Source organism: Sebastes umbrosus, chromosome 11, assembly GCF_015220745.1.
Source record: "Sebastes umbrosus isolate fSebUmb1 chromosome 11, fSebUmb1.pri, whole genome shotgun sequence".
NCBI lineage: Eukaryota > Metazoa > Chordata > Actinopteri > Perciformes > Sebastidae > Sebastes > Sebastes umbrosus.
Genome location: NC_051279.1, coordinates 14,191,392 through 14,210,879, shown reverse-complemented (window position 1 = coordinate 14,210,879; position 19,488 = coordinate 14,191,392). Strand labels below are relative to the sequence as shown.

The 19,488-nt window shown below is 39.0% G+C and overlaps 1 protein-coding gene across 2 annotated transcripts in view; it reads left to right on the top strand.

Moving 5' to 3' along the window:
- Positions 1-19,488, top strand: part of clcn1b (chloride channel, voltage-sensitive 1b) — a 35,075-nt gene that overhangs the window by 9,155 nt on the left and 6,432 nt on the right. For both annotated transcript variants that reach the window (XM_037784300.1, XM_037784299.1), the window contains exons 2-14: positions 5,068-5,287; positions 8,376-8,507; positions 8,643-8,771; positions 8,949-9,082; positions 9,479-9,556; positions 14,270-14,348; positions 16,378-16,503; positions 17,157-17,241; positions 17,368-17,469; positions 17,962-18,046; positions 18,858-19,010; positions 19,138-19,207; positions 19,298-19,408. In XM_037784300.1, the coding sequence (XP_037640228.1) occupies positions 5,068-5,287; positions 8,376-8,507; positions 8,643-8,771; positions 8,949-9,082; positions 9,479-9,556; positions 14,270-14,348; positions 16,378-16,503; positions 17,157-17,241; positions 17,368-17,469; positions 17,962-18,046; positions 18,858-19,010; positions 19,138-19,207; positions 19,298-19,408 (1,504 nt within the window). The remainder of the gene's footprint in view (positions 1-5,067; positions 5,288-8,375; positions 8,508-8,642; positions 8,772-8,948; positions 9,083-9,478; positions 9,557-14,269; positions 14,349-16,377; positions 16,504-17,156; positions 17,242-17,367; positions 17,470-17,961; positions 18,047-18,857; positions 19,011-19,137; positions 19,208-19,297; positions 19,409-19,488) is intronic.

The following is a 19,488-nucleotide window of genomic DNA, read 5'->3' as shown; positions in this document are numbered from 1 at the left end:
CGCAGGAATGTGCTGTTATTTTTTTAATTAACTCTCAATGTCGCACTGCCCTTCAACCTCGGCGTCTATTAGCAGCTCTCACTAAGACTGAAGCTCTCTCTTTCTCTCTCTGCAAGCTTCTCTCCGTAATTATTTACACATGAGTTTCTCGTGTTTTACAGTAGTATCATCCTTTTAAAGCCGGCTCGTGAAGGGCAGATCCATGAATGAATTCAAAGCTCTTGACAGCAGCACAAGTGTAATTTAACTCAGGCTTTGTGTTCCTAATGAAGCCATGGGAGGAATGGTTCACATTTCTCTATTTTCTTCATCCTGAGAGACTTGCAATGAGAACAATATTAGAGCTTGAGCTCTTATAGTAGAGCACAAGAAACTAATAATGAAGGGGGCGAGTGTCAGAGCTGTACAGTAACGCCTGACTACTTTCATGTGTCCGTAGAGACAGAAAAGTGCAGGAAAATGATAAGAGCCATGGGGGGAGGGCGAGGTAATCTTGCTGAGAGTAAGTAGTGTCGACTAGAGGGGTAGGGAGAGGGCGATACTGTATGTCCTCTGTTGTCTTGGCTTGGAGTGGGAAGGTCATTCCACAGTTGGAGAGTCAAACAGCGGCAGCAACGATGTTGAAAAGCATGTGAACGTGGTGGGAAATGATGTCATTGGATGCACAAAGTTACACAGTGACACAAAGATAAACACAAGGTCGAGAGATGGAGACAGCAAAGTCATCTGACATGAATAAATCACGGGCTTTCAATGTCTCTCTCACGCTGTCAGTCGTTTGTCTCTTTTTGTCTCCCTCTTTAAGATTTATTTCCTTTTTGACAATTCAATGACATTCGTTGGTAATACATCAGAGCTGCAGCTTAGTTAGATTGTTGTGAGAAATTTAAAAAAGTCCATCACAGTTTCCCGGACGCCATACGGTTCAAACCCTCCCCCCAAAATAAATAATTAAAATTACGATGATGAAATGCAGTGAATCCTCAAATTTCAGAAACTGGAGTTATTGAATCTTTTACATGTTCGGTGGATAAACCACTTAAATGATTAATTGATTATTAGAATAGTTGGTGATTTATTTTCAGTAAATCTTCATAGTACTGTAATACATTTCATATATATCTATTTATTTATAAATAATTATAAATAATAATTTTATATATATATATATATTTTGTTTTATTATTATTATTTTTATGAATAAAATAGTAGTATTTTGTGAGTATTTTTTGTGGTTAATAATTTGTATTTTACTCACAGTTGTATGTCCAAAATTCAAGTGATGATAAAATAAATTAATATGTACCTACATAAAATACTACAAACAAAAATAAACAGACAAACAAACACACACTAAAAAAACGTGGTCCTAGTGTTAAAAGAAAAATGTTTTAAATTCAGATTCATGATTGAATAAATGAGTAAAGTCTCATAAACATTTTAGAAACAAAACAGTGCAGAGTTAGAAAGCTTACTAGACCTCTGTAGCCCGCTCCTCATCTCTGCTTCAGGCTACATTAGCCGCTGCTATAGCACACCTGAATCTCCAGCCAGATAGAGTTGCATTGTGGGTAACGTAGGCGCTAGCTTTTGATAAGGAAGAAGAATATGTGGAATTAAAATGACAATATCTGACCACTCTCCATCGTGAGTCCAACAATGTTATATTAGTACAAAGCTAAACTGGTAGAGTGCTCTTTTAGCGGAGTCCATTCACAAATGCCATCTAAAATAGTAATCATGACCTTTGTTTAACAACCTAAGTTAGCCAGTCAATGTTTATTGACGTCCAAAGAAATATCCATCAACATATAATGCAGCTTTACATGATCAAATAAAGACACTAGGTTCAAACTAAATGCTATAAACAATGCTATTCTCTCGCCATATATATACATATATATATAAAAGTGCTGACGATTTGATGTTCATGTTGTAAAACTGTCAAGCCAGTGGAGAGCAAAATTTACATCCAATTTGCATCTAATGCAAAAGCAACTCCAGGACCATGATGGTAAAATAAAAGAGATGGCTGATAATACAGAAATACACAAACAAGTCATCTACAAAACAAAAAACTCAGGAGATGCTGTTGTTTAGCAGTTTAATAGAGAATATAGTTTGTTGAAATAAGGATTTAGCTGTTCTTTGACTGTAATCTTGTGGTTGTCCGTTTTGTTGTGGCAGGATGTGACATGAGAAAATGTTTAAGTAACAAATGTGAGCAGTGCACAGGTTCCTCTTGTTCCTGTTTCTGGCTTTGATGGCGCCTGTTTGATGATGTTGATGGATTAGTGCTCTGGTGTTAATGTGTAGAGGTGGTGGTGGTGGTGGTTGTCTGCAGTGTAGGACAGGAGGCAGAACAGGAACAGAGCTGCTACCACATCATGCTAAAGACAACTGATGAGGAACAGGTAAAGACCTGACGACCAAAGGCGTCATCTGCTCAGATGGTGGAGGGGATTTTTAGTTTTTATTCTCTGCTGTTAGTGAGTTAATGACACAATCAGTGTTCTTCTGTCTTCTTTACTCACAAGTTACTTTAGTGGATCTGATTACATATTTTCATTGACTTCTCTTTTACAGTTATAGCTTTAATTTGTTGTTTGTGACTCACACATTAGGTGGGGATCGATATATATTATAAGAATACGAATAATTATAGTGTACAGAGTATTACATGTACTGTTATATTTCTATAAAATTTACTCAAATAGGATTCTACCTAAATATTGTATGGAACAACAAAACTTAATTTTATTCCTGGATAAATATTTTTTTAATTAATTCCAACTCCAAAGCATTCGAGCACTTTATTATAATTTGTGTCACATGTAATTTAATTTGCTTAAAACGCAACGAGACATTCCACAACTCACTGTGTTCAACTGTTGTGGTCTTTGAAAAAACGCAAATCTTTTAACTTCTGAGTCATAGCTGAAATTTAGATTATGTGTGTGGGGTCTTTTTTTGCAGCAGCAGGTGAGAAGTTAATATGAAATTACATTTAAATGGATCCAGTATTATATAAAGAAATCATAATAAGAGATTGAAATTCTGATATATTATCCATAGTAATAGTACATATTACACATGAGAATAATTCATTTAATTTGTGAGGAATAACCAAAGTGTGGTGTTTAAACATTTTTGGCAACTCAGGTAATGACGGTGAGTTTTCTATTAAAACAAATATCCTTAACCGACTTTAAATGTTTTCCTGATAAACTTTCCCACATCATTGTCTTGCCATTAGTTGCAAACTCCATCATTGTGGCAGCAAACCAAGTTTAAAACAAACAAATGATTAATGAAAGTAATATTCAACCAGGTCTTTGCATAATGCCAAATAATTAAAATTGAATATAGTGGTCTGTTTTTATTTGTAGAACTCATCACTGGTCTCCTGTTAGCTCGGGCCGTGAGCCGGAGCATTATTGTTCTGAATAACAGTTTGTGGTTTGTGGTGTTTAGTGAGGTTTAAAATAACTTGCTTGACGATTTAGGGATGTCAGATGTTTTCAAGAGCCTTTAACAGTGTAACAGCTGGCCACCTGCTATGTGGAGTATTAATTATAAACTTCTATATCAGTCACTCATGTGGTTGTAGTGACTCATGTATTATAGAGGACTGGTTGTGTGAATCCGTTTTTGTGCAGAAAATCGCAACAAAATACCAGCGGTGGAATGAAACCAAGTACTTTTGCTCACATACTGTACTTCAGTACAATTTTGAGGTACTTGTACTTTACTTGAGTATTTCCATTTTCTACTTTCTACTTTCTACTTCTACTCCACATCTCAGAGGGAAATATTGTACTTTTTTCTCCACTTCATTTATTTGACACTTTAGCTACTAGTTGGTTGTTACATAAAAAACATGATATGCTTTTGTGATATGACGCAGAAATGTGATACTAATATACCCAGTAGTATATAAATTGACTCCAAATTAAAGAACTACAACATTAAAATGTATATATTAGTGATAAAAACAGATTAATATAATTCTATGAGCACATAACACTTTGAAAGGAGCCGTTCTCCATAGTGCGTACTTTTAATTTTGATACTTTCAGTACATTTTGCTAATAATACCTCTGTACTTTTATCTAAGTAACAATCTGAATTCAGGACTTCTACTTGTAATGGAGTATTTTTAGACTGTGGTATTTGTACTTTTACTTAAGTAAAAGGTCTGAGTACTTCTGCAAAAGACAGATTGCACTAACTCTTCCTCGTCATACTGTAATTATGTGAATATTTTAAAATCAGGTGAGACAACTTTTATTTTATTATTGTTGGATGTAGTTATGGGCACTTGGCTAAACTTTCGTTCTGGTAATCTGGTCCTGTGCCTCATGGTTGGATGTGTCAGCTCTCCTTTCCTGTGTGAACATGAGACAGTAATGTGTGGCAGCCAGCCCTCCTTATGATTTAGCTCCTTGCTCTGCTGTGAGGTGGGATGCATGTGATCTGTAGGTTTCAGTTGCAGGACGCAGCTACACCTGGATCTGCAGTATTTTACAGCTTCTGTGGTTTTAACGAGTGCAGTGCAAACTGATCGCACTGGATTATAACGTGTTATGTATCCCACCAAGTGCGTGTGTGTGTGTCATTGTGTGTGTGTGGTTGTAGGTGTAAAGCGCACACATAGTCGGAAGGGGAAGATGTGGAATGCCCTCCTCTCTTCCAGGATCTCCTCTGGCTCCTCTCCAGCCCCTGCCTCCTCTCAGGGAGGGGTTTTTCCGATCTCTATGCCCGTTTTGTCTATTTCTGTCTGCCAGGGTATTCAGGTTGGTGTGTATCCCTTACACACACGCCGCACATTCCCCATCTCTTTCTCGTTATCTCAAGACTCCTCGCACTGGATCTAGTTTTATCCTTCTTCCAAGTCTCAGTTGTCAGGGGGTATTTCTCCTTCTCTTCTTCACTCTTCTTTTCCCTTCTCCACCTCCTCTCTTATATCTTGCATCTTGTTTTCCTTCTCTGCAGTCCCGAGACAGCCAAGAAATACGTGACTTTATTTGTGTCATAGTGATTGTCAGTGTTTCCCCTCTGTTTCAGCTGTACGGTGAGTACAGGGAGCAACTGGGAAGCTTTGCCAGACGGGAGGCTGCCCGTTTGCTGACAGAGAGACAATGCAAGAGACGGGCAGGGCAAAACACCGCCGGCCGCAGGGGGCACGGCCGGCGGCATCAGCACCATCAGCACCCTGCGTCCCTGGAGTCCTATCACAGCCACGCCTCTTCCACCCAGAAGCCTCGCCCCTACTCCAAATGCCAAGGTGACCCAGCAGGAACGATTACTGTTCAAACACACACATTCAAACACTTTACAAATAGTTTTCTATAAAGATGCAAGCTGTGGTGATAGCTTCCATGGTCATGCTTTATGACACCTCATGTGGAAACAGAGGTGGAAATCAACAAAATACCTTCACTGAATACAATTTAGAGGTACTGGCACTTCAGTTCTTCTTTTTTGTGAAACTTCTATCAAAGCACCGTCTAGAGAGAGCAGCATTTATCTGATGGCTTCAGTTACTGGTTACTTTGCACATTATGATTTTACATGCAACACGATGATGAGCTCATAAAATATGATGCACTGCTTTAGTTTAATTAGGCTGCCACACAGAACATTAGGCCGTTGGACTTAGTCTTTAGACATATTGAGGTCATGAGTCCGTTAGTGGTTCTGAACCTTTTTCGTGTCAAGGACCCTTTAATTGATACACATTAGGTCACAGACCCCCATTGATAAGATTTCGCTTCAGGGACCTCCATCTGAAAAGATTTTGGTTGTTAGATATGATTAAGACCACAATGCAACAGTTGTACACTACAGTTAACTGTGGAGAAAATGAAACATATGATCAGAATAGTCACTCCTATGACTCCTAATCACATTGGGCTCATTTCAATAATTAATTAAATAGTGAAAATAAACTATTCCCCATTTTTTTGGGGACCCCCTGGAACTCCCTCAAGGACCCCTGGTTGAGAACCAGTGCCTAAATATACCCCACCCATACCTAAAAAAAAAAGTCTCTAAAATGTGTTGTTTGGATTTTTCATATTGTATTCATCATTCAAATGTTCAATTACATTTTCTGTAAATTTGATTCCCCAACGCAAAGCTCTAAATGCTGTTTCAAAGCCTGCAGGAATAAAATTATTTTGGAAAAGTATGTATTTTTGTCAGTTTAAAAGTAATCAAATTTGAATGTGTTGAGTCTAAAACATACTGAAGTCTGTATATAAAATTCCCAGCATGTATTTTAATTGTAGAGTAGAAAGAACAACAGTTGACATGACCTCAGTCAGATTCGGAATATAACATGTAACAAGTACATTTACTCAAGTACTCTAAATTTAAGGTACTTGTACTTTCCTTGAGTATTTTTTATTTCATGTTAGTTTATACTCCACTACATTTCAGAGGGAAATAATGTACTTTTCACTCCACTCCATTTATTTGACGGCTAAAGTCACTTCTCAGATTGAGATTTTACATAAAACATATTATACGTTTATACGAATATGATGCATTGTTATAGATTTAACCACCCACCAACAGGTACATTAATGCTTGACCAATAATAATCAAATTATATTTTAATAATATAACTCACATTGGGCCATTTTCTGCATTGTGTACTTTTACTTTCAATACTTATTTTTCCTGATAATACTCACTTACTTTTTGCTGCATTGTCAATGCAGAACTTTTACTTTTAATAGAGTATTTTCACAGTGTTGTATTGCTACGTCTACTGCTCTGAATACATCCTTCACCACTGACCTCAGTGTCCTCAGTGGTAATTACAACCCTGCCTTGACAACGACAACAACAACAATAAAACATTGTTTAGTTCCTCATCTATATTAATGCACCAGTAAGTTAACACTCTGGAAATGGGCTGGCCTTTAGCATGAGTACTTGCTGTTGTTAATTACTAAAAGATGAACCTAATATTGTGTAAAGTCTAATGCAAACCTGACATTATATGTTGTCTCATTTATGTTGACACTGTCAGATAGAAGTTGATTCAACTCTGGTGTTCATGCTATTTTGTTACCCACGCCATGAACACATTGAGTTACTGGTACCTTGTTTGAAGATGGATTGAATTACATTATACAGGTATACCTAAAGGGGCACTCCACTGATTTGTCACAGGGAGTACTAAAAAGCCTGTGGAGGCGTTCGATAATGTCTGTTGTCGCTCTGGTTGAACTTTGTCAAGTGTGAGAAAATTACTCAACTGATACCACTTAAGTAATTTGCTCTCTGCAGAGGCACATATTCAGTATCAAAATATTGACCTTCTAGACAACAAGGCCTGTATTATTAACTGGGGGAAGTTTGAAAGTCAAAGACAGGGAAGTCTAACAAAAGACGTGATTTTAGTGGATGGGAGAGTAGGATCCAGAATTTTTGAGGTTGACCCATACAAGGGGGCTTTTACCTCCGTTAATGATTTAAACCCATATATCTCTCCACTACCAATGTACTAGCCAGTGATTTCTGTTTTAAAGAGGACCTATTATGCTTTTGTGCTTTTTTCCCTTCCCCTTAGTGTGTTATATAGTTCTTTGTGCATGTAAAAGGTCTGCAAAGTTACAAAGTCAAAGCCGAGGTTACTCTCCCCCACAGAAACACTGCTCCTGAAAGGCCTGAAACACCTCGCTTGAAGTCCCACCTTTTCTTTCGTATCATGATGATGTCACCAAGTAACCCATTTGCATAATACCTGCCTAGCAGCTAGTTTGGTATGCCCTCAAACAAAGCTAGTAACAGCGGAGCTGGAGAGTAGTCCTAGGAGTTTGGTTCGGTTGACGAATCACAACAGAGTGGGCCAGCTGACCAATCAGAGCAGACTGGGGGGCTCAAACAGAGCGTTTCAGACAGAGGATGAAAAGAGGTGCTGCGGCACAGATGGTATGAGAAAAGTTTTTTTTTACGTACTGAGCTCCACCCTCTCGTGTCACTTCTGGTTGCCAAGAAACAACATGCCAAATACTAAGATGGCAGCGGCCAAAATGCAGAACTTGAGGCTTCGAAACAGCAGTCCACAAACCAAAAAGTGACGTCACGGTGATTACGTTCACTTCTTCTATACAGTCTATGGTTTTACTTAGAAGAAACTTCTCCCAAAGAATGCACACATATCCATTTGTAAATGTCAAAAAAGCACAAACTGTTCAGACCACTCTGTACTGACATTACATGCTCTGTTCTGATGAACTCATCACTGTAGCCAAATTCACACTGAATGACTCCCAGTGTTACAATAACTAACTGTCAGTAATTAAATCAAGTGATAAATGGGTTCGAGGTGAATCATTAATTTGATCTCTCTGTCCCAGATTGTTTCGCTCGTGTGCGGCGGTACATAGTGACCAAGATGGGGGAAGACTGGATATTCCTGGTTCTTCTGGGGCTGACTATGGCTCTGGTCAGCTGGAGCATGGACTACGCCAGCGCCAAGAGCCTGCAAGGTACCACAGGCCAAGGCCATAGAGATAATTACTGTCAAATCTGCAGTTTATTAACACAAGATTTTGTCTGTAATTATTCCATTTATACTCCTGTCTGTAATGCACTTTTCTCTTTGTGTCTCTGTTGTTTTTCAGCCTATAAGTGGATGCATGGGGAGCTTAAGGGCAATGTGCCACTCCAGTACCTCGCCTGGGTTTCCTATCCCATGATCCTTGTCATGTTCGCCTCGCTCTTTTGTCACCTGGTTTCCCCGCAGGCCATCGGTAAGCTCTCCATCACCTGTCAGCTTCTCTTATCCTCTCCCAGCACCTGTTTGTTTCCTCTATGCACCTGCTTTTGTCTTTTCCTGTTGTAGGATAGTGGCATTAGGACCACTTTTTCTTTATTTACTGCACCCACCACCCTTTAATCTCTCATCTTCCTCTCTTTGTGTTTTTCAGGTTCTGGTATTCCTGAGCTGAAAACCATCCTAAGAGGTGTAGTCCTGAAGGAGTATTTGACCCTCAAAGCCTTCGTAGCTAAAGTCGTCGGGCTGACTGCTGGCCTGGGCAGTGGGATGCCAGTGGGCAAAGAGGTAAACAAACCCCCCTTTTCATCTCTTTATTATCTGTTTTTCTCTGTATCTATCACCATCCATTGATCCAGCATCACTACCATCACATTTTGTTTTCTTTCTCCTTCGTTCTATCTGCTCTTCATCCAAGCTTGGAGGATAATAAATCATCCTGTCATGTTTTTTCCTCTCGCCCTCCTCTCACAGGATTGAAGCAAATTATTCCTCAGCAAAGGAGCACATTCATTTTCCTCATTACAGTAGCAGGGCGACTGTCACATCCAGCAATTATACAGTGATTTATCTGTTCTGATACAACATGTCCCAGTGTACACTCCCTGTTTTACAGACAATAGCCAGTGTCTGTGTATGTAACATTACGTGTCGCTCATCTGTGTCATCACGTGTCACCTCCAGGGTCCTTTCGTCCACATCGCCAGTATCTGTGCCGCAGTGCTGAGTCGATTCATGTCCATCTTCTCTGGAGTCTATGAGGTAAGCCGAGGCCCTGACCAAAACGGACTACATTACTCACAAGCCTCATGTCCTTACTAACCACAGTTAATGCACTTAATGAAGATGTGACATATAGTTATCCAATGTTAACTTGCTTCGTTGTTGTTGTTGTTGTTGTTGGTGGTGTAATTACAGGGTTCCCACGGGCCCTCAAAACTCCGCCCTTGGGACCTTATTTCGGAAAAACTATGTACAGTAGTCAACGGAGAGAGATAAATATTTTTTTGATCCTGTTTGAATTGCGCTATGAATCACACATATGATGTTTGTCAATTTAAAACATAATTTTGCAAGTCAAGAAAGTCGCTGTTTGTTGTAGTATCATTTAGTTTTGTGTGAAACAAAATACGTTGCACAATATACGTCGCCAACACTAGCTAGCTATCTAACTCAGCTATGCTCCACACACAAATGAAACGTTATCTTATCTGATGTGTTTTATCCAGCGACTCCTGGTCTTTTTATTAGCCAGGAAGCGAAAGAACGAGCGAGACCCGTTGCTGGTGTGAGAACATCCCAGTACAAAACACACAGGCATCGTAATTTCAGTGAGAGAGACGTCACTCACGCGACTTTTGGGTGTGGAGTCTTTATAATTACGTATTTTCACCGTCTTATACAAAATATGTGTGATTCGTGACGCAATTCAAACAGGATTAAAAAAATATCTGTATCTCACCGTTGACTACCGTTCATATATTTTTTGAAATAAGGTCCCGTAGTGGTCCACCGGAAGAGTGGGGACTTTGCCTCTCTATTTCGATTCACAGAGTTTTAGCATCAGCATTTGCTTTGCTATTTTAAACTCAACTAAGATGATGAAAATTGCAACCACAGAGCTGCTAATCATCAACAGGTTAGCATGCTGATGTTAACATTTAGCTCAAAGCACCACTGCTATGTACTACAGTCTCACAGAGCTGCCAGCGTGGCTGCAGACTCTTACTGTTTTTTTGAAAATCATTGGATGACCTTGAGAATATCATACATGGTTCTTCTGTTCCAGCAACGCTTTGTAAATGAGTCTACTATCATTTTATAATTACAAATGATATCTCTATAGTGTTTGAGTCCTTGAAGTACATTGAAAGGGCCTTGAATTTTGATGATGAAGAGAAAGTGGGAACCCTGCGCCTGTTGTCCTCTCCCATCTGTCTCCGTCCCGCCCATCTCACGCCCCTCCCCTCCCTGTTTCTCTTGTGGCTTTGTTTTGGCTCGCCCCCTCGCACCTCGTCTGTGTTTGTGTCTCTCTGTATTAATAGTGTGATGGTAATGTCTGGCATGTGTATTAACAGTGACCTCCCATATCCCTGTCTCCCTCTTTCCCTGCTCTCTCTATCTCCACCTCCCCTCGGCTTTCTCATTCATCCCTGCTCGTCTGTGACCCTTAACCCCAGAATGGCACCCATAACCAGGACCTGTTGGTGTGTGCGTGTGCCGTGGGAGTGGCCACCTGTTTCGCTGCCCCCGTGGGAGGCAAGTCCAGCCCTCCTCTCTCTAACCACCCTCCCAGACTTGCTCAGGCACAGGTCTACGGTCAGCTTTATCCTCCTTTATAACCTCAGCAACACAAACGTGGAGGTTAAATCTGACCTCAGACCAGTGCCCTGCATTATTAAGTGATGAATAAAACTGAATGAATATTTAAACATGCAGATTAGCCTGTCAGTAATGTCAGTAATACTGTCAGTAATACTGTTGCTGAGCCTGGGGTTGGGTAGTTCTGTCTATTTTAAAGGAATAGTTCAACATTGTGGGAAATACACTTATTGTATTTGCTTTCCTAAATCCCAAACTAGAGCCGGCAAGCACTTAGCTTAGCATAAAGACTGAAATCAGGAGGAAAGCAGTTAGCCTGGCAATAGGTGGTAATAAATCCACCTACCAGCACCTTTATTAAAGCTCTCTAATGAGTTAAAGCTGAAGTAGGCGAGATTGGAGCAAATATGATTAAAAAAAAGACAGTAGTACATGAAACAAAAATCATGTGCCTCTGTGTTCTCCGGTGCTCCTAACGGCATCTGCAAGATTTCACAGACCGTAGGAAAACAAGCAGTAAGAGCTGATCTGTGGTCTGCTGTCCAGCTGCCGTCTATGAGAGCCGGCTGTCAATCACTCGCGAACTCCGATCAAATGGTCAAACTAGGCAGCGCTGATCAAACATGAATCAATATTATGTTACGTTAATGCCTATTTCTCGCCTCAAATGTTTTCAGAATCATCTTGTAGTGCACGGTTTAGCTGTAAAATGAGAAAATTTGTGACGCCGACGCAGCCATTGTGAAATCTGGTGAAGGAACGCCAAGTACCGGTCACATGACCGGGGCACAGCCAATAGGAACGCTCTCTCAATGAACTGACCTGTGATTGGTCAAAGTCTCCCGTCACGGGCTAGATGTTTTTAAAGCCTGAAAACAGAGCCATGAGGAGGCGCAGAAGTCTAGTTATCTCTCAGAGTACTTGAATTACAATATGCTGAAAGGTTATTATGGAATTTTTGCCCAATGATGCCAAACATATACTGCCTACTGCCACTTTAAGACTGCATTAATTTCATATTGTTCAGATAATTATAATTATCTGTAAAGTTATTATGTGTAGTCATGTGGGGGAAATGTTCACGTCAGCCTCCGAGAGTTGGAGATACAGTATAAGGGATTCTGACAATTATAATATCTCCCATTTGGAAATACAAAGTGTCAACAAACTGCTGGAAACATGGCTGCAAAGCCACCATCGCTGGCACTTACATCTATAATATTATTATCATAAAACACTAGTAGAATCAATTCAGCTGTACAAGGTTTGTATCTGCATTCACTCGTTAATGATTCACTATAAATATGTCACACAACAAGAAGAGCTAATTTTGTCTATTAAAGGCTAGGCTGTGAGGTTGCTAGGCAGCAGAGACCTGTTGCCTAGAGACGTGGACTAGAGTTCCAGCACAGTAAAACCACAACATAGAGATTTTACATTTCTGTTTTTAGATGCATTAAAATACTTAGTTATAATTTATGATTTAGTGAGCTTTAGAGGTGCTGGTTAACTCTTTTTGGTAGCACTTTATATCATTAATGAAATTGATAGTTAATTAAACTTTTTAACAATTATTTATATAATTCAATATAATTAAATTAAATATATAATTCAATTATAATTAATATTTTTTACTAAGTATTAGTAATATATTTTATCATTATTTTGTGTAATATGAAATACAGAATTTATAAATTATATATTGTATCATAGCTGTTAAGAGATGTTAACATATACATTCTGATTTCATTAGTAAACTATTTATTAACAGTTAATTGTTACACACATGATAACATTTGATATACTATAAGTATTTGTTAATGATTACCAAATTATTTTAAACATTTAAAATATTATTTGTAAAACATATATAAACATTACATAGATGGATGAACCACAAACCAATTATTAATCATTGATAAACTATTAACTATATATCTAAATAATATTTATAGATGCTTTACAAAGTATTTATTAACCATTTAACAAGGTATTATAATCATCAATTGCAACTTTATAATAGCCATCCAAATAATATTTATAGGTAGTTTACAAACCAAATATTAACCATTAACAAAGTGTTAAAAATATCTATCTATGTAAAGTTTACAAACGATTTCTTAAAGGTTTACAAATCATTTGGTAATCGTTAATAAATACTTAATATAATAAATACAATTTTATAATGTGTGCAACAATAAACTCTTAAAATGACGTAAATTATAGCATTACTAATAATTAGTAAACATTATTAATTATCATTTAATTGTTTGTTAAATTAACAGTAAAATAACTTTTAACTGAAGTTTGATAAACTATTAATTTACCATTTATTAATGAGGGTTGCTATAAAGTGTTACCCCTGGCGATAGCTAAATATTGTGACGTTGGGCCTATCAATCTTGTCATCTAATTCTTGACAGGAAAACAAATAAATGTATTTCCCAAACTATTCCCTTGAAGCTGACCTCAGGCCAGCGTCCAACGTGAGTCTTGAATCATACGGTTCTTTCTGTCATCAGGATTTTTCTGCGTCCCAACCCCTTTTCGGTAAATCACAGATTAAAAATATATATATTCTTCTAAAAGAATTGATCATAAAAGACACTCTCTAACTCAAATTGTGATTTTTTTAAAAAGTTACATAGAACCTAATAAGTCAAGGTCATAAATAATCAATGGAAATATTTCATTCCTGCTGCCATTGATTTGTGGTCTGCAATCAGTTGCAGGGATTTGTCTCTAAGGAGGATGTGACCACTTGGTTTGTTTCCTGATTGCTTAATTGCGTCCTCTAAGTCTGATTACTCTTGATGGCATGTGCGTCCTCTGCTTTATATTCTCTTGATGTGTTTTCTTCCTTTTCTTTATCACTTTTTTTTAACCACACTCCAGGGAGCATTATTTATTCACTTTATTCCATTTTGCCTCCCCTCTGTCAATTCTCTCCCCGTGGCTCCCCGTGCTGTCCTCTCCACCTTGATCATTTATTCTCTCTTTCTCCAACTCACTCTCCTGTCTTCCTGTCTGCGCTCTCGTTCCTCGTCACTTTCACTTTCCCCCTTCATCATCTTACGCCTTTCATCCCTCATTGTCTCTCTCAACTCTTTATTTCCCTCTTGTTTTCTCCCTCTCTGTTTTCTGTGTCAGTAGAACCCTTATGGTTACACAGATATTCTGACTGTTGGCTGTGCCGTGGGGGTGGGATGCTGTTTCGGCACTCCACTTGGAGGTACTGTACAACTTGCACACTGCCTCATACAACCAAATCACCAAACATCCCCTTGTACTACTAATCAATACTGTACTGAAATGTGTCAGTAGCACAGGGTATCGAAAACAAGCCAGTATCAAAAGTTGGCAGATTCTTAGTCTTGTTTACTTATTCTTTGTTAAGATATTTCCTAATTTAATTTAGAATTTTGTATTTTATTGAGGCAAAGATCTGCTTATCTCAAGACAACATGCGGCCCAATTCATAAGGTTATATCAGCTAATAATCATTTATTTACATAAAGGCATAACATAGACAAACTTTTTTGATGAGCATCCCATACATTTTTAATTATTCGTTCCTTTGTGACCAAGATAAATACTGAACCAGGACGTTTTACAGTTGAAAAATAATTTGTTAGTGCTCTCTGGTGGAGAAAACTCTAATGGCGATACTTATGCTTTATAAATTACTTCACACATATATTCTGTATTTCTGTAATGCAATTTCTTGTCACTTATTTGCTGACATTTACTCTGATACCAGAATGTCCAAAGTAAGTCATCAATATATCAGCTGCGTCTATTTAAGATAAGGGCAAAAAATAACATAAGCCAAAATAAGGTGTTGAAAACAGTATTTGTTCAATATTTGTACTAATCAAACAACAATAACGAGCCTCGACTGAGCATCACATTAATTAGCAGCAGGTGCATTTAATCCCTACTATAGGAAAATGATAACAGTTTACAACCATTAATCTAACCCCTACTTGGTGGACAGGTCGCCAGACTGTCACAGGGCTGACACATAGAGACAGACAACCGTTCATGCTCACATTCACACCTACGGGCTATTTAGAGTCAACAATGAACCTGCATGTCTTTGGACTGTGGGAGGAAACCGGAGAACCCGGAGAAAACCCACGCTAACACGGGGAGAACATGTTAACGCCATACAGAAGGGCCCCTGGTTTGAACCTGCGACCTTCTTGCTGTGAGGCGACAGTGCTAACAACTGCAACACCGTGCAGCCCCTTAATTTAGCATATTTAGTAAAACAAATATAGACAGAGCTCATGAGGAAATCGTTTTTTGTCTCCTTCAAAATGACTGACAGAGTGGCCCTACCATCCTGATAGTGTGTGATACTTTCAATTAGGACCCATGGCAAACATGTTATCTATGTATTCTATTTTATCTATTGAAACTGCATAGACTGGGTGCTTTAGACTGGGGTCCCCTAGGACCGCAATACATTGGTGTTTTCAGAAAGCACTAATTACAGAACAGACAGAAAACAATAAAACAGAAACAGAAAACAATATGAAGTCGAACAAATTGATTGACAAAGTCATGAAAAATTGCAATAATAGAATAAAGCACATGTGAGATATATGACAAAAGTAGACCTCTGGGGTCCCCCGTTGGTAGGATGAGGGTTAATTGATTAATCCTGAAAATAATTGGCAGATTAATTGATAATAATTGTTAGTTGCAGCTCTACTCAATATCTGTCAATGCACAAAAGTCTACAAAATATCCTTCAATATACGAACATAAGCCAAAAAATAGTATTATTAACCTAGTTTTTAATCGCCATAGAAAGAACAAATACACTAATGACATATTGTTAGGCCTTAAATATAATTATTTCCACGCTCGTCTTCCGTTCAGCTATTTTCGTCTTGCTCACAATTATGTTTCTGATGTTTATTTTATTACTTGTCACGCTGATTATGTCCCTGTGTGTGTGTCGGAGTGTCTGTGTATGTGTGTGTGTGTGTGTGTGTGTGTGTGTGTGTGTGTGTGTGTGTGTGTGTTCGCTCCCTGTGGTTCTCCTGTTGTGTATAATTACACCCTCGGCTTTAAGTGTTTTTGGACTCATTCTGCTTATTTAACTAATTTCTGTCTCCCTCTTCCTTGTTTCTCTCATTTCTCACACTATCCATCCTCATTTTTCCTCTCCTCTTTTAATCCCTCCTCTCCCTCTGTCCTTCCTCCCCTCTCTCTCTCTCTCTCTCTCTCCCACCCCTCACCACCACCAGGGGTGTTGTTCAGTATTGAGGTCACGTCTACCTACTTTGCGGTGAGGAATTACTGGCGAGGATATTTTGCCGCCACATTCAGCGCCTTCATATTCAGGGTGCTCTCTGTCTGGAACAAGGATGCTGGTGAGAAGCAGAGCACACACACACACACACACACACACACACGCATACACACACACACACACACACACACACACACACACACACTGTTGTAAAAGACTGCTGAACTGGCATTTTATGGAAAGTAGCTGAATATGACAGCTAAGTAATATTTGCTTCTTTAGATAAACCAGAAATGTTTCAAGTCATCACCTGCAGTCTATTCACAATCCAGCAGCACCATAGAATATTATATTCTATAATATTTCTGAATATTAAGTTTTATATACCAGATTCAACTCACAGAGGAAAGTCTTTCAGATGTTTTATATTAAAACAAATTCACAACTCTCACTCAAACCAGAGAGTCATTTAATATTCATCTTCCCAAACATCTTTCAAGCAGAGGTCCATTATCAAAGTTCATCTTCTTATATCAATATTTTCCGGTTCAAACAAAATTGATTTTAAAAATATTTAAACCTATAATTATATTATTTTCATGTTTTGACATTGTGAATATTGTTTAATAATATTTAGGTAAAAGTAATTTTTCCTCTTCTTGTGCAGATAAATGAAACTAAAGCTTTAGATATTGAGCACAGAAATAGGAGATTTGGATCACATGTTTTTTTGATGTTTATAATTTTTCTATGTTGCATTTATTTTTCTCTCAGTCACAATCACAGCTCTCTTCAAAACGAACTTCCGGATGGATTTCCCCTTTGACCTGCAGGAGCTGCCTGCATTTGCAATAATAGGGTGAATACAAGAGTGTGTATATAGAAATAGTCATACCAATGTATTCTCCCCAGTGCATATCCAGAGAGTATCTAATGGTTGATGTGCAGGGGGAACAGGAAGAATATGTTTTTTCTCATGTTTCAGGATCTCGTGTGGCTTCATGGGGGCGTTCTTCGTCTACCTGAACAGACAGGTGGTTCTCTTCATGAGGAGACCGACAGCGCTCACACGCTTCCTAACCAAACAGTGAGATCCCAACACACACAAACACACGCACACACACGCACAAACAGGGCCATGCGCTCCCTGCTGCTGTGGATTAATGTGGCACTCGGCTCTTAAACCACAGTGATTCTGGTAGCAGACGCTGTTCCCATGAACTCAAACCATTTGCGCATTCAAATCCAATTCCTCTTAATGTATCTCAGCTCCACTCTCCGAACTCATCAGTCTCACAACACTGGCCAGGACAGCAGCAAAGCCTTAACAACCTTTCAGCCAGTTATTCACTCAATGTGGAGATTCACTTATCCTCTGAGACTCAACAGTCAGGGAACATTAGTCTCCGCCATTAGAGAGAGGCGAGCAGCGGCGCCAGGAGAGCCGTACAATCAGTGGCGGTACACCCTCAGTTTCTGTTGCAAGCATCACTTATTTTGCCATGTTGTTAGTGTCTAAGAATACATTCCTGCTAATGACTGTGTTTGTGTTTGTGTTTGTGTTTGTGTGTACGTCCAGTCGGCTGATCTATCCAGGTGCAGTGACGCTGATTATCGCCACCTTAACATTTCCACCCGGATTTGGACAGTTTATGGCTGGAGAGGTTAGACCGCATCACTCTCACACTCTCTGACTTCTTTTTCATGTGTGTTCATTAATATTTATGATATATTTTTTTATAATTTATCGTACCATATATAGACATGACCTCAATAATTTTTGCTGACCTCGACATTGCCCGTCATGTTTATGTACGTGTTTGTTTACGTAAGACAACATTTTCGCCAACATGATGCCAGAATAAATATCAAGCTATTCGCTACCATGATAAGACTTGGGCATTGTGCAGACATTGCACGTTTTTGTTAACAGAGCCCAAGAGCAAATTTTATTTATGCAGATGCTATGAGCAACCAGTTGTCAGTAGCCAACAATGCTTTTTGCACCCGACCCGGGCATACATTATATACTGTATGTGTATATTTACTGTATGTATATTTTTCCTAAACCTAACCAAATAGTTTTGGTGCCTAAACCTAACCAAACTGCAGCTGAAAACTGAAAATAATAATTTTGAAAACAGAAAATAATAGGTCTCACGTGACTCGAACCCTGGTTTCTAGGGTGGTAATCCTGAGTTTGACCCATTCATCCACCAAAACCTACTCCTCTCATGTACTTTGTCGCTCTTTATATTACTACTACTCTTAGCGGATGTAAATAGCCGAATAGCTACCGTGTAACTATTCTCACCTGGGTGCAAATAGACACTCTTTGGGTTTGAGTCTGACTTTTATTCATTGTTTTGGCTGTGTGGTTTTACTTGATTTATGTTTTATTATAGGATGCGATGTGCACACAGCTGCATTTTTGAAAACAATAATGTGAAAATCTGTGTCTGTCCCTTCTGGCAGCTGATGCCCAGAGAGTGCATCAACTCCCTGTTTGATAATTTCACCTGGACCAAAATCTCAGACTCTCTTCCGCCCGGCCTGGGTAGCTCCTCTGCGTGGATTCATCCTCACGTTAGCGTCTTTGTCATCCTCCTCCTCTTCTGCGTCATGAAGGTATCTTTCCCTCTTGCTGTCTGCAGTAGTCGTGTTGCCTTTAAATAAACTGTATATGTGATATGATAGCATGGAAAACCTCTGGGACTGGTCTCGATCCCACCTTGATCCTGTTTTTGTGTGCCAGTTCTGGATGTCAGCAGTTTCCACCACGATGCCCATCCCCTCGGGCGCCTTTATGCCAGTGTTCATATTAGGTAAGAGGATTTTGTAATGCGAGCGCAGTATCGCCTGCTGAGCTTCAGTTCAATTTGTCTTTACCAGCGTGTCTTATCTCTCTCCTCAAGGAGCTGCTTTCGGCCGCCTCGTAGGGGAGATCATGGCCACTCTTTTCCCAAATGGAATCCTGTTTGATGGGATAGTCTACCGCATCCTGCCGGGAGGTTACGCCGTCATTGGTCAGTCTGCTAACCTTAGTGCTGTGCTCAGGGTCCCATAGACCTTGAGACTTATTGAAGACTTAGATTTGAGAAAATTT